At 46.7% G+C, this 15,716-nt stretch overlaps 1 protein-coding gene across 1 annotated transcript; it reads left to right on the top strand.

Annotated features, from left to right (window-relative positions):
- The first annotated feature begins 1,826 nt into the window (after window positions 1-1,826).
- On the top strand, window positions 1,827-4,332 carry LOC125534249 (cold-responsive protein kinase 1-like). Its single transcript, XM_048697516.2, has 6 exons — window positions 1,827-2,089; window positions 2,401-2,564; window positions 2,679-2,821; window positions 2,925-3,388; window positions 3,499-3,649; window positions 3,740-4,332. Exons 2-6 carry the CDS (start codon window positions 2,420-2,422, stop codon window positions 4,109-4,111), a joined length of 1,275 nt encoding a protein of 424 aa, XP_048553473.2. The 5' UTR covers window positions 1,827-2,089; window positions 2,401-2,419; the 3' UTR covers window positions 4,112-4,332.
- Window positions 4,333-15,716: the final 11,384 nt, after the last annotated feature.

Here is a 15,716-nt window from a genome sequence, read left to right as displayed (position 1 = left end):
CCTTACAAGTCTCATTTCATAAGGTGGACTCAACTCAAGGTTGTGGTCTAACCTGATTCCTGTTATAGTCTAGACCCTATTTTCTAGCAATCATCTTAGCTCTGAAGTCTGTCCTTGTTATTAAATTTCTTCTTCCTTTTGCCATTTCTTTGTTTTCAGGTACTTTTCCGTCTTTGTTGTATTCCCTGCTTTTAATCCCAACATATGTTGGTTTGTTCTCACTGCTTTTTTTATTCTTTTGCTCTCTTTGTTTGCCTGATTTGTTGTACCTCAGAGTTATTCTTGCGACTGAGTGGTCACTTCCTATGGCCCTCAATCGGTAATTTGCTTGCTTAATGACTGAAAAACACGTTGTACTTGCAAATGCTTGTAGAATCCGTGTGCTTCATTCTCACTTTGAAAAGTCATTCCCAACATTGGCACATGATTGCTATATGCTTCTTGACTTCATCTAAGAGCTTTATGTATACTTTCATTCTCAATATACTAGCAATGTCATCTTCATCTAATTCTTCTTCATCTCTTTACATTCTTCACTTTCAATTTTTTGCAATGGAAATGTTGCATTCTCTACTGCTTTTGATGACTTTGCTTTACTGTTATTCCCAGTTGAGCTTTGATTTTTCTCGGTGTGAAGATGTTTCTGCTGATGTAGTTCCATTTAACTCAACTGTTATATCTTCAAGGAACTCCTCGTCATCTTCAGTTGCACTATAGTTACCGGAATCTGTTGTATCTGCTAAGGAATATGTGTTGTCTTCCTGATGTTTCTCTGTGAACTCAAAATTCAAATTGTCTGCTGCCTCTTCATTTCTCTGATTTGATTTGCACTGATTTCGTAGATGCATTTTTTAGTTTTAGTTGAATGTTCCTTTGATAGTTCCTGCAAAACAACAATAGTAGAATTATTTTTTAGTTATGTTTATCTATATTTTGATATTTATTTAGCATATATTTGTGAAAGTACTTGTGATAGCATTGTGCTTTGCAGTAGCTCCATATACAAAGGTATGCTTGTATCTAAGTAGTTGTTTTGTAGATTAGTTGTTGTGCATATCTGTTGCATCAATTTAGTGTGTGATTATCTCATTTCTAGCTTGTCATGTGCAAATCGTCATTCCACATGTATGAAAATTCTTATTTCACTCGGCTATTTAATTGAAACTGATATTTAGTTTTTTTTTTGTACATACCTGATATGCGGCAGGCTATGCATTTGTTGTCTGTGACCCAATTTCCTGCATATAATTTAAGTTGTCCATCTACTTTAAGGATCATATATAGTTCTTGCATTTATCAATCATCAGCAACTATTATCGGCTGAAACGCATAGGTGCTCCCATTTTTTTCCTTTCAGCCGACAAACAGAAGCTCACAGAAGTCACCTCCAATGGCGCCATCCCGCCAAAAGGAAAAGCTCCAACGGGCCAATGGAGCCATAGCTGATTGGGAAAGAAGTAAGCAACCACGACGGGGAGTTGGGGATATTTCAGCCTGGAACGAAGCTAACTGGCGGATTCGCCGTCGCCCCTGCACGCACGCTCCCCCGCCACCGCCGGCGCCACGGTCGTATCGTCGTACTGTACGAAACCTCTCCGGTCAGTGGCACCGGCCGTCCGTTTCCAACGACAGCTCCTCGTCGCCTTCGCCGCCCGCCCCAAACATTCCTCGGGCGATTAACTTAACCAGTCAATCCCGGCCGGACGCCAAAAACCCGGCAATTAACAACGCCGGTCGCTTTCGCCCAGGCGCGCATCGCCTCCTGTCGCCGATCAACTATAGTCTATTCCAGCCCCTGATCGCTTTCGTCAGCCCGTTAGCAGCTAGCTAGCACGGCCGGCAGCGCCAGCCAGCGCCCCGCGTGGGCGGATCGGACGGGACACGAGCCGCTCCTCGGGGGCACCGATGGACCGCGCCTTCACCTCCGCATCGGAAGCCTCCACCCTCTCGCCCGCTCACTCGTCGTTTCCGAGCGCTCACTGGTTGTGCGGAACAGAGAGGCGCGCGCGTCCATGCTGCTAGTGCTCCGGAGGAGGCGACCGGCAAGGGTGACTGCTCGTCGTCGTTCGCGAAGGATCTGAGCTCCGAGGTACGCACGACGTATTCTCTCCTCGCTCCTCTGCAAGATCTAGCTTTGCTAGGATATACTGTGCAGAGTAGTAGTAACATTTTCTGAATTTTAGAAAGCCCAAACTCGTATGATACAAGTCAGCTTGTGATTTGCCTGTATTTGTTCATCCTTTGCAACTCCGAATTACACCCCAGCATTATGTTAGCGTGGCTGGGCCGAGTTGATTTGTGATTGCTGTTCAACAATTGGCAAAATTACTTCAAGAAAACCAATGTTCAGACTTCAGATTCTGACATTGTTGATGCATATGCCTGCATACGAATATGCAGGGACGGGCAGACGGCAGCAATGGCAGCCCGAGACACCAGTTCAATCTTCCTCATCCTGATCATCTCCCTCGTCATAGTCATCGTCATCCTGCTCGGCATCTGCTGGAGGTTCCTCGGACCGGGCATCATGAGGAGACTGCTCAGGCCCAGGAGATGTCCTTCAGGTGAACGTGTTGCCATTTCTCATTTGATCATGCAGCAGATTAATACGAAACCAGAAGTCTCATAAGAAATGGTGTGCTAAGCCATGCAATTATGTTTGTGCCCGTAATCAACAGAGGTGCCGGAGTACTTCAGCGGCAACATGAGCGGCAACCTGCGTACCATCACCTACTTCGACTACGTGACGCTCAAGAAGGCCACCAAGGATTTCCACCAGAAAAACCAGCTGGGGAGGGGAGGATTCGGCCCTGTTTATCTGGTACAATTCCATTTCAATCCCAGCAATCTTAGCAAGATAGTGTTCAGTTCAATTTGTAGTAGCACAACTGAACAGAGGTGTTCTGAATTTTGATGTTGTGCAGGGGAAGCTGGACGACGGCCGGAAAGTGGCGGTGAAGCAGCTGAGCGTGGGCAAGTCGGGGCAGGGCGAGTCGGAGTTCTTCATGGAGGTGAACATGATCACCAGCATCCAGCACAAGAACCTGGTCCGCCTCGTCGGCTGCTGCTCCGAGGGCACAGAGCGCCTGCTCGTCTACGAGTACATGAAGAACAAGAGCCTCGACAAGATCCTCTTCGCGGCGGCCGACGCGCCGGCGCCGACGACGCCGTCCCTGGACTGGCGCACCCGGCACCAGATCATCATCGGCATCGGCCGCGGCCTGCAGTACCTGCACGAGGAGTCCAACCTGCGCATCGTCCACCGCGACATCAAGGCCAGCAACATCCTCCTCGACGACAAGTTCCAGCCCAAGATCAGCGACTTCGGCCTCGCCCGCTTCTTCCCCGAGGACCAGACCTACCTCAGCACCGCCTTCGCCGGCACGCTGTAAGCTTAGCCAACCGGTGATCAACATCACCGTCGAGTCACCTACCTCTGATCGCCTGACGACGAAACGGTTCTTGACGCGCTGCTCCTACGGTGTCGTCACTTGTCAGGGGGTACACGGCGCCGGAGTACGCCATCAGAGGGGAGCTCACGGTGAAGGCCGACACGTACAGCTTCGGCGTGCTGGTGCTGGAGATCATCAGCAGCCGGAAGAACACCGACCTCAACCTCCCCAACGAAATGCAGTACCTGCCCGAACACGTACACTGAACTGCCACTCTCTGAAGAACCGGACTGAAGAATCGCACTCCTCCTACTCTGCTCTGAACTTTTTATGTTTTTTACATTCAGGCATGGAGGCTGTACGAGCAGTCCAAGATCCTGGAGCTGGTGGACGGCAGGGTGCAGGGCGGCGAGGGGTTCGAGGAGAAGGAGGTGATGCAGGTGTGCCAGATCGCGCTGCTCTGCGTGCAGCCGTACCCGAACTCGAGGCCGGCCATGTCGGAGGTGGTGCGCATGCTCACCATGAAGACCGACCAGTCCATCCCGGCGCCCGCCAAGCCGGCGTTCCTCGACCGGAAGAACCTCAACGGGGACAGGGACGCCGCCTCCTCGGACACCGCCACCATGGAGATGATGAGGTCGCCGGCGGGCTACTGGATGATGACGCCCTCGCCCATGCTCGAGGTCGACAGGCCCTACGACATGAGCTTCGGCAAATGATCCATGGCGCGGCGCACCGCGCACGCAGCACCGTGAAATCTGTGACCGATGATTCCATGCTAGCTTTACAGAAGTACGAGTATATGTTTATTGCCTTTTCTTGTAGATACCACGAACATTTTTTAGACGACCCAACAGTATGTATACGGTATACCGACGCATTAAGCAAAGCGTGCTGCTTTAGTTCTGAAATAAACGTGTGATCATTTTGCAAGTTCGATTCAGAGAACAATAAAGATGGTAAGATTTTCTCTTCTCTCAAACGTGACTTGATCTAACTATGTCAGTTCTATTCTAGAATAAACTCCCCCGTAAGATAAAGTTATATCCCATTTTAAGAAAAATATTCAAAACTCGAAAGTATCATCCTAACAGAGCTCAAATACTCCTGATATGAAAAACAAATCCAAAAATGTAGCAAAACATTGAAAACCTTTTTATTTTTTACAACAAACATTGCTTAATTTTCTACCAGCGTGTATATTTTCATGATGAAATGACATTCGTAGACATCTGGGCAAAAAAAATTCAAGCTTCAAAGAATAGTCTTCTTGAAGCTTTTTTTTTCCTCAGAACATTACAGATGTTTTTCTTCACGAAACATCGCATGCAGGTGAAACATTATTGCAAAAGGCTTCACGCCCCGCTTTATAGATAAAGCCGCAACCACGGTACAAAGACAACCGAAACCGAAGGTCCACACACCAGAATTGTAGAGGTACATAAGAGAGGAGAAAAAGGCTCCAGCTGCGGGCAACAGCACAGCACGCCCGAAAATTAAAAGATACACTCAAGGAGGATAAGTGACCATGAGAAAGTGCTACGCCAGCTCCTTGACCATCGCATGCCGGTGAAACATTCATCTATGTTTGTCAGAAACATCCCATTCTTTTGTATTTTGTTGCTATTTTTTTAACAAATCACAGTTCATCTAGGTGTACACCGGGGATCCAAAACTCTTCAGAACTACCTTATTTAGCAAAGTTTCTCCTGCTCTTTGCATTTGTTACATTTAACCTTGTTCTGCAAGGTGGGCTCTCTTGTGAGGCTGACATGATGATGTCAAAATGGTCAGGGATTTCTCCTCGACATGTCTTATGGCATGTCCAACAGATGATGCAAAATAGAGAACCCAATAAAAATTAGGCAGGAAAAAGAAGATTTTAGACCCCATACATTTTCCTGTTGCAGCAGATGATGTAGAAGTGGTGCCCTAAAATACTTCAAGCTGTGTTTTTGCATATACATCACCGGTTGGAGCAACGTTTTTGGCACAAAGTGATGTAAAATAGCTGTTTTGCTTGTAGTCCCGTGTGGTTCCCGCTGCCCTAAATTTGCGGCAGCCGTGTGGCTGCAGTATTGTTGGAGCACTTGGGGGCAATTTCTTGGGCTGCCATAAAAAGATTGCATCAAGATTTGGAGACAAAACATCTGTTGGAGCACTGTTTTGGGGTGCAAATGCTCTAAAACGCAGTTTTTTGGGCACTTGCCCCATTGTACATCATGTCTTGGGGATGCTCATAGTCAGCAAATCGACAGGGCAGGGTGCTGAAGCCTGAGCCGGTTATGCGACTGTGATCGAACCAAAATTAGAGGAAGCCCAAGCGACGGTTGTAGGCATTGGAGGAAGCTTTGGCAACGGCATGGCTGTTGAAGTAGGTATATGTGTTGGTTCTGTCGTTCCTTTGGTTTTTTAGGTAATTGGCAGCAACCTTTTATTCATACATAAGCTTGTTCATTACAGCTAATGGTACAGGTAACATCATGAGTCTCCTTACATCAACATGGTCTAACATCATACCCTGTCGACTTACCAAGAGTGTGAGCTGCCACATTACATGAACGATTAACATGGATAAAATCGCAAGATATAAACTTCGTAGTCTAGTTCTTGATATCATGGACTATTGCTCCTGTAGGGGGGGGGGGGGGGGGGGGGGGGGGCATGTCCAATTTGGATTCTTTGATCTTGTTGATCGGTGACAAGTGGTCAGAAGCCACCATGATTCTTTGCATGACCATGTCTCCAGCAAGAAATAAGGCTTGAAGTAGCGCCGCGGCTTCTGCAGCTTCAGTATTTTGAATTCGAGCAAAGTAGCCCCTGCTTGCCGCTTGCACCATCCCCCAATGACCACGAATCACCATGCCAAATCACGCTCTTTTAGATTGCCAAAAGATTGTTGCATCCACGTTGACAAGCATCCACCCTTCAGGCAACGGAGACCAATTTTAGTTTGACTTCACAGACTCGCGTGTGATGGAATTGGCCGAACTGCAAAAATGCAAGTTGATGAACTCAATGCAGGCTTGGATCTTTCCCACAACACGAAGTGGATGAATAAGACCTTACCGTTATGATAGGCATTTCCATGCTCCCAGATATGCTAAATTATCACGACAAAAATCATGGCATGAAAATCAGTACCCCTCCATTCCAAAATATAGTGCGCCCACGCTTCCCGAGGTCCAACTTTGACCATAAATTTAACCAACGAGACCAACTGCGACGGGAGAAAAAAATATATAATTGAAAACTTCTTTCAAATACGAATTCACTGATATAATTTTTGCTCCCGCCGCAATCGGTCTTGATAGTTAAATTTACGGTCAAACTTGAAGCACGAGGATAGAGGAAGCACTACATTATGGAATGCAGGGAGTAGCATTTATCATACACGAAAATATTCATTGCCTAATATGGGCAAAGCTTTTCAGCTTCACGCAAATTCCATAATCCTTTTAAAGTCTTTCCAAGATTTCTTTAACATGGTGACAATGCCAAAAAATAATGTTCAACAGTTTCCTCCCTATTGCAAAAGTAACAATTATACCTAGTAGGTATCGATCTTACCAGAAGTTGATAGCCTCTGGGGAGACAATCATAAGCCAGCCTCCATAATATTATTTTCATTTTATTAGGAAACAAGATTGCCCAAAATTTCCTCCAATGGTTTCTGTTTGGATGTCGAGCCTTTGCCATCTTCGCTTTGCTCTCTCTAGAAATTCATCGGTCTACCTGATTATAGATTTGATAAGGTAGATGCCATTCTTTGTGTGGGGCCATGAGGCAAAATATGTAGAAGCTTCTATGCTTAAAGGAATGCTCAGGATTTTCGCCATTGTGTCCTCTGGGAATTTATTTCTGATGACTAAGGCCCCTCCCAATGCTCCACGTTGTACAGGTGCTAAGATTGCCAACTAAGTAAAAAATATGATGTGGCATACTAGTTAAGAAGAGAGAGAGTAGTATGATGCCCCAGGAAGAAACGGTGCTAAGCACGTGTACCTAGATGGAAGCATAATTCTGAGTCTACAACGAATTAAATGCATGACGCTTAGCATCTTTGCATTGAGGACTTGAGTTGCTAAGGCATTTAATATACTTAGCACCTCATCTAAGCACCTTTACATTAGGGGAGGTCTAACTCGTTCCATTGTTGTTCCCCCACGGTAATCAAGGAACACACTAATTGATTTTCACTCATTGGTTGCAGAGTTTCGAGAATCACATATGGAATTCAATTGTCCCCGTATATATGTATAGTTTGCCGTCTCCTACACCCCACTGTAGGCTGTTTTGCGTCAGTTGTTTCCCATACATTAGACTACATTATGTGTAAGAAGATGATGTCGGGCACTTCGCAGTCCAAAAAAACCATCAGGATAGCATATACCCTTTTAAAGTCAAGCACACAAAGAGTTGGCTTCAGTTTTTTCGACAAAGGGTGTTATTTATTGACTCAAGATATAGCATCGAGGGATACAATTATAGTGAGTACACACCCAGCCTCTGCATAACAAAGATGCACACAGCCAACACTAACACACGCACACAAAGAGTTGGCTTCAGTTAAAAGGCACTAACATTGCTTCCCCAGCATGGCTTGATTAAAAATTGAGATGTTCCTGAAACTCATGCCTCCTAGAAACTCTGATGAGGATAGCCACTTCCATGGTCTCCAATGTAGTTTTCTTCTCCCATCTTCTATGCCCCACCAGAATTTTGAAAATTGTATCTTCTTATCTTTTCACAAACACCAATGGGAAGCAGAAACCAACTCATTACATATGTTGGGATTCCATGTGCGACTTTTTTTAACAGAACTTCTTTCCCGGCTCTTGATAATGGCCTATACCACTATAACCATCAAGTCTTTTCCATATTCGACTAGTGAGAAAACTGAAGCAACTAGTTTGTGAATGTCCCACCTAGGTTGGCATGTCGAGATAAGTAGCTTGTAATGTGTCATCCTGGGCTCCAATTTCCCATTTCACTCTTTCCTATATTTGTTCGTCGCAAATGTGTACCAATAAATATAAATGATTTTTGAAAGTTTGATTTTCTATCCAGACCTTTGTTATGGATGGGGCCAACAAGGAGGACTGAGAGATAGCGATTTGTCACTGTTGTCTTTCGTTTTCAAATTCTGAACTCATGGAGAGAGAGAGAGAGAGATCTGGACGGGGTGTGGTGTGGATCAGCACCGAGTGGAGTGATCGACTTTGGCGCATGGGGAGAAAAGTTGCACCTGATTTGGCATCGCCACTGCTCGTTGGTGGGCCCACCTCACAGAACATGGACAAATATTAAAAGGGGTATAACCGTATAAGGAATGAAAGAGAGTTTCCGTTAACTAAGGTGAAACTTATCAAAACTTCATATTAGAAAAGCAAAAAAAAAGTGGTTAGAATTTTCTATCTTTCCATTCAAAAGTTTATTCGAAACATCTGATACTCAGGTGTCACTGGACGTGTAGTATCTGCTCCCGAGCTCAAATGCTCCCTGATGAATAGAAAAATCGGAATAAATGGTAAAAACATTTACAAAATTCTGATTTTTTTATAAACTTTCACAAATATTTTGTATGCTTGCAAAATTTCAGCGTGAAATGACATTCGTGAACTCGTGGCAAAAAGAACAAAATTGATGTTCCAAAAATTCTACTTTTGAAAATATTTTGGATTGTTGATTTTGCTTTTTTTTTGTCACGCTTCCACGAATGTCATTGGTGAAATTTAGCAAGCATACAAAACATTTGTCAACCCTTACCAAAAAGTTCAGAAAATTTTGAATTGTTTTACTGTTTTTTCTATTTTAGTGTTTATTACTTTATTAGGGTGTATTTGAGCTTGAGAGATCAGAATAGGACTTTCGAGGTGTTACTGTGCTACTGCTCTTGACATGACACTGCTAGCTGAAATGCTCCAGAATGATGGCTGGAATTTCCGAGGAATCTGCAGTACCACGCAACAAGTAAGCAGCACGAAACGACGTGACGGGCCTTGTAGCCCGGAGTGGCACGGGCACACCCTTCATTGCATCTGCATCCATATGCACAACGACCGCCAAAACAAGCGCGATCACGGTCAAAATCACCCGGCCACGGATCGCGGCTCGGCTACGGGCTCTACGGCTAGCTTTGACCTGCATTCACCTGCGCCCTGACCACATTAACTCACTCTAGTAGAGCTAGCCCGACGGCACTGCCCGGCCTAGCCCGTCAGAATCGCGCGAGCCGAGGTGAAACGTGAGCTTGCCCGTTTCTGTAAAATCTTTGCTCGGCCGAGGAATGTGTCCAGATAGATAAGCACGGCATTTGCACGCACGAGACGTTGATCTCATCAGTGTCCTACTAGCAGCCTTTCAGCGTCAATCATCATAGTAATAATAGTATGGGCCTTTGGCAGAGCGGCAGTACTGGCCACTAATTGAGGTTAACTTCTCTTCAGCGTGACCACCAGTCGGGGTGCGTCCACTCTCCGCTGGAAGAAAGAAACGGCCGTGCTCCACCCACGTGCCCAATGTGCCCTGATCCGCGACGCATCCCCTGGCCTAGGTTGTACTCCAGCACGACAAAACGAGAAGAGCATTCACTGCTCGTTTTGAATTCCGATTCCTTTGCGAGCGCGCGAGGGAGCGATCTTAGGCTAGTCATAGCGAGAGTAATTTAGCAAGTAATATAGCGCATTCTGAGAAATTTTTGCTTATGTTACATGTAGTTAATGAGAAGTGGTAACATAATATGTTACTGTAACATAGCGTTTTCAAAGACAAGATGAGTTTACAAGCTAATTAATGAAGTCTTTTATGACACTACTACTATGAAGATAGTAACTTAGATTAGTGTCATATGCATGATACTAGTATAAGTTACTCCCCACTATGACCAGCCTTACCGCAGCATTTATTTTGCTTTGTGTGCAGGGGTAATTAACCGCCGCCGGCCGGCCGGCCAGTGTCGGAATCCTCGAAAAGGCATTGGCAGCAGCGAGTTTAATTACTAACTGCCACTCCGTGCACGGACGTTAACAGGGAATCAGTCGCGGTAATGATAGCTTTATGCAGCAGGATACTGCAGGGCTTAACTACGTCGTACTGGCGTGCAGCCTGCGGACTTGATTCGGTGTCTTCTTGCGCACTTCTGTAAGGGCCGTGCGGCGAGTCTTCAAGGACATGACACCCCTTCATTGATTATGCAACATTACGAGAAAATTACGAGAAACAGCAGCGCTGCGGCATTAACTTTATGAAAATGTTAACGCCCACACGTGTGGGCGTTTGCACATCGCCCACACGCCTCCAACACCACTCATTTTGCCACGTATGAATATATGACATCAGCAGAAATTTTTTTGGTTTTCGGCTTAAAAATGTTGTATCTCCTAAATAAAAAAGCGAACTAAAAATCCATTTTCACCATTAAATCCGTCTCGACGAGATCTTCAAAACTAGACCCCATGTTGATATGTTTCGATGAATTTTTTTTTGCCCAGAAGTTGACATGATGTTTACACTGCAGTTGCCATAGGGCTTAAACTAAAGTTGCCATGTGGCAATTTTAGTTTGTAGATCATGACAATTTTAGTATTTTGATGATGGCAACTCCAGTACTTTGACCATGAAAATTATTTTTTGTATGAATCATGGCAATTTTATGTGCATGTATCATGGCAATTTTAGTTTATGGTTCATGGCAAATCTAGTTTCTTAATTCCCCATTTTATAAATGTCAAAATTACTTTTAAATGTAGAAGAAAATAGCTGAAACATATCATAGCAACTTCAGTGTAAACATCATGGCAATTCATATGCAATAGACATGGCAACTTTTAGTCAAAAAAAATTTCATCAAAACATATCAACATGGGATCTAGTTTCGAAGATCTCATCGCGAGGGATTTAATGATGAAAACGGATTCTCAATCGGATTTTTCGTTTAAGAGATAAAACATTTTAAAAACTGAAAATCCAAAAAGATTCGTACATGCATGCATGCGATGATGTGACAATCTGTTTGCATTAGAGACGTGTGATGCGTCTCCTTTTCTGCGACACGTGTGGCAGTTAGCGGCGTCCTAACTTTACGCTCAGTGCACCATTAACCCTGGCTCAGTGCACCGGGCGTCATTAACTTGCATTCAGAACGCGCATTGATCGCTACTGGAACAACGGATTGATCTGACAAGCAAGACAGTCCCTTTTAGATTCATCACTGAATAAGCTTTCGTATCTTCATCATGTTGACACATGCGACGTGTAAATGGGCTGTATTTACCATAGCAGAGTATACAATATAGATAACCTGAACATCACAAACATTCGAAGAAGTTGGCTCGCCCACCTCAACAATCAATCGATGGTTCTCACTCATCTCAGATCAACCAACATTCTGATCTGACACGGAGGTAAAGAAACCAAATTCGCACCAAACATGGCAACGGAGCTTCAAAAGCATTTCCCGCTGGCGCACGCGTCGCCTCGCAGGATCCCACCCCACTGCCATTAATGGCACACGCCTACGGCTGGCTTCCGGCGTCGACGACCGATGGCGACCGGCAGAGGGCAACGGGCGACCGATCCATCGATGCCACGGCATTCACTCCACCTGCCCTCTTCTTCCCTGCCTCTGCCATAGTAGGACGCACGCAGACGCAGGTGGTTTGGCCGTACTCCGCTCACGTGGCCACCGCCTCCGCCCCTGCCCTGTGCCGGCCGCGCGCCCTCCGCCCTCCGTCGGATCACTCGCGTCCGATGGGAGAAAGAAACGCGGCGCCGAGTTTCCACCCGGGGATCATGGTGTCCCCCATGAACCGCACTGCGCTGCATGCCTGCATTGCATTGCGCTACAGCGCACATACGTTGTAGTAGTACATACCCCTCCCTCCCCGGCGCCGGTCGTTGTCCGTCGAGCTAACGGCACTCCAAAAGCTGGAGCGCGTAGTAGGAAGGAAATGATCGAGCAGGTGGGTGGGTTGGGTACACAGTATTCTGGCAGCTGATGCGCACTGCTGCGTATTGAAGGGGGGCTCCATGGGATACGACGTACTGCCAAAATGTGCATCGTCGAGGAATGGTCATTTCCACCCCGAAAAACAACAACAATTATTTCCTTCTCGAAGGGATGCACACGTCTATCTTGCCTGATTTGAAACATTTTCAAAACTATGAGTCTGAAATTCTAAAAATAACACCAAAAGGCCTAAGGTCAACTCGAACGCCGACCCAAAAACATTCCGAATCAGCCCGGGCCGCGGAAGCCATTCAACAGCTGAACGATGGAATTGATGATCTCGTGTTACAGCGTCTGTTACAGGGAGTATACATACATGGCAAGCCCAGAAGAATAGGCACGCAGGCCCGGGCGTGATTGTTGAGATCCTACAATCTAGGAACTATACAAGGAAACGTGACAGCCTTTACATACAACACAATTTCATGTTAACACCCCCCTCAGCTGGTACGCCATGTGATAGGACGTTCAAACTGCTACGAAACTCATGAAATACATGTGAGGGTAGGCCCTTGGTGAATAAATCTGCAAACTGCGAGCTCGATGGTACATGAAGAACACGGGCTTCGCCAAGGGCTACTCGATCTCGGACGAAGTGAAGATCAATCTCAACATGTTTGGTGCGCTGATGCTGAACCGGATTAGATGCGATGTATGACATGCTGATGTTATCACAGTACACAACCGTGGCACGAGACGATGGGCGTTGTAGCTCATGGAGGAGTTGGCGGACCCAACATGACTCAGCCATACAATTGGCAACTCCTCTATATTCGGCTTCCGCACTAGATCGAGACACGGTAGGCTGCCGTTTGGAAGACCATGAAATCAAGTTTTGACCAAGGAAGACACAAAAACCGGAGGTGGACTTCCTCGTGTCAGGACAACCGGCCCAATCAGCATCCGTATAGGCAATAAGATCAAGTGAGGAGGACTTATAAAATTGTAGCCCGAAATGAGAAGTGCCTCGTAAGTACCGAAGAACTCGTTTGATCAATTGCATGTGGGAGTCCCGTGGCTCATGCATGAAGAGACATATCTGCTGGACCGCATAAGAAATGTCTGGACGGGTCAATGTGAGGTATTGGAGTGCACCCGCGAGACTACGGTATGTGGTAGGGTTGGCTAGTGGAGAGCCAGCGCTAGCAGATAGTTTGGCAGAAGTATCAATGGGAGTGGAGATCGGTTTACAATTGAGCATGTGGGCGCGGTCTAAGAGCTCTAGAGTGTACTGTTGTTGGCTCAAAAATAAACCGGAAGCACTGGGCGTAACATTAATGCCAAGAAAGTGGTCAAGGTCACCTAAGTCGGTCATGGAGAACTCGGTTTTGAGCGAGTGGATGACAAAGTGTAGTGTTTGGGGCGAGGTGGCAGTGAGGATGATGTCATCTACATATACTAGTAAGTATGCAATGGATGAGCCACGGTGCAAGATGAAGAGTGAGGAATCACTCTTGGATGCATGAAAGCCAAGTGCCAATAAGAAAGACTGAAACCGATGAAACCATGTGCGAGGAGCCTGTTTCAAGCCATAAAGAGACTTACGGAGGAGGCAAACATGGTCCGGTTGAGAGGAATCAATGAAGCCAGACGCTTGAGCACAATAGACCGTCTCCTTGAGGTCCCCATGAAGAAAGGCATTCTTGAGTCAAGTTGATGGATGGGCCAAGAGCTCGATGTGGCAATGCTCAAGACAATGCGAATGGTTGCCGGTTTGATCACGGGGCTAAACGTTTCATCATAGTCCACACCCTCCTTTTGAGTGAAACCACGAACGACCCACCGAGCTTTGTACCGTGCCAATGAACCGTCGGCGTTGAATTTGTGCCGAAAGATCCACTTGCCCGTAACCACGTTGACACCTGCAGGTTTGGGAACCAAAGACCAAGTCGAATTCTGGATTAAAGCATTCAATTCATCACGCGTTGCATGTAGCCAATTTGGGTCTTTGAGAGCGGAGCGATAAGTGGGTGGAATGGGTGAAATGGCGGAAGGTGTGGCGTTGGCAAGAAACAAGCGTTTAGGCAGGCAATATCCAGATTTGGCACGAGTCCGCATTTTATGTGAATTAATTGGTGGTGCAATTTGGACTGCATGGCGTGGAAGAGGTGGGGGAGGTGTATTTGGTGAAACGGACTGTGAGGAAGCTTCGGTGGAGCTGGTTACGGGATTGGAGGAGGTGGGCGCGCGATGCGAAGGGGATGTCGCGGGATCCAAGGAAGGATCGGTGTCAGCGGCAGTGGGCGCGGAATCCCGAGAGGACTGCGCCCGGGCAGGGCTAGCGGGCGACCGCGCACTGGCCGAGGCTGATCCCCCTGGAGTCTCGGAGCCAGCAGGCGAGGGCCGCGCGGCGGGGTGGGTGGAGGGGTCGGTTGGGCCGCGCGACTGGATTGGTGGCGCGGCGGGCGACACGGGTTGGAGTGGGGGGGCGGGTCCAGCCGAGGTAGGTGGCGCGCGGGGATCTGAGAGGCGGCCTGGATTTTCTGCGGAAGGTGGAGTGGATAGGGACGGTGTGGTCGGTTCGTATGGGAAAAAATTTTCATCAAACACAACGTGTCGTGAAACTATGACCCGACGAGATGAGAGGCCGTAACAGCGGTAGCCTTTGTGCTCGAGGGGATAACCCAAAAAATGCAACGGGAAGATCGTGGTGCAAGCTTGTGTGGGGTTGTGGCATAAGTGTTGGGATAGCATAAGCAACCAAACACGCGAAGATGATCATATGTGGGGTGGAGCCCATGCAATTGGAAGTAAGGTGTGTTACCATGAATGGCTCGAGAGGGGCGTCGATTGAGAAGGTAGGTGGCCGTGTGAAGCGCTTCAACCCAAAACGGAGGGGTAAGCTTGGCTTCGAGAAGTAAAGTACGAACGATGTCGTTGGTGGTACGGAGAAGACTCTCGGCCTTCCCGTTCTGGGGTGAAGTGTGGGGACAAGAGAAACGGTAAACGATGCCGTTGGTGGAGAAGAAGGAGCGTAGGTCATGATTGATGAACTCTCCGCCATTATCGCATTGTAGGGCCTTAATGACTACATTGTATTGGGTTTAACGTAGGAAAAGAAACGTTGAAGAATGGTGGATGTGTCTGATTTGTGGCGCAAGGGAAAAGTCCATGAAAAATGTGAGTAGTCATCAAGTACAACTAAGTAGTATTGGTAACCGGAGAAGCTCACAACCGGAGAGGTCCATAAATCACAATGAATTAAATCAAAGGGAGCAAATGTGCGACTAGTAGATGAAGTAAAAGGGAGACGGGGTTGGCGTCCAAGTTGACACGCATCACACGGCATATGAGGTTTATTGCAAGGTAGAATA

This window comes from Triticum urartu, chromosome 2A (assembly GCF_056163025.1).
Source record: "Triticum urartu cultivar PI428250 chromosome 2A, HENAU_Tu73, whole genome shotgun sequence".
Lineage (NCBI taxonomy): Eukaryota > Viridiplantae > Streptophyta > Magnoliopsida > Poales > Poaceae > Triticum > Triticum urartu.
This window is presented reverse-complemented; position numbering and strand designations above follow the sequence as displayed.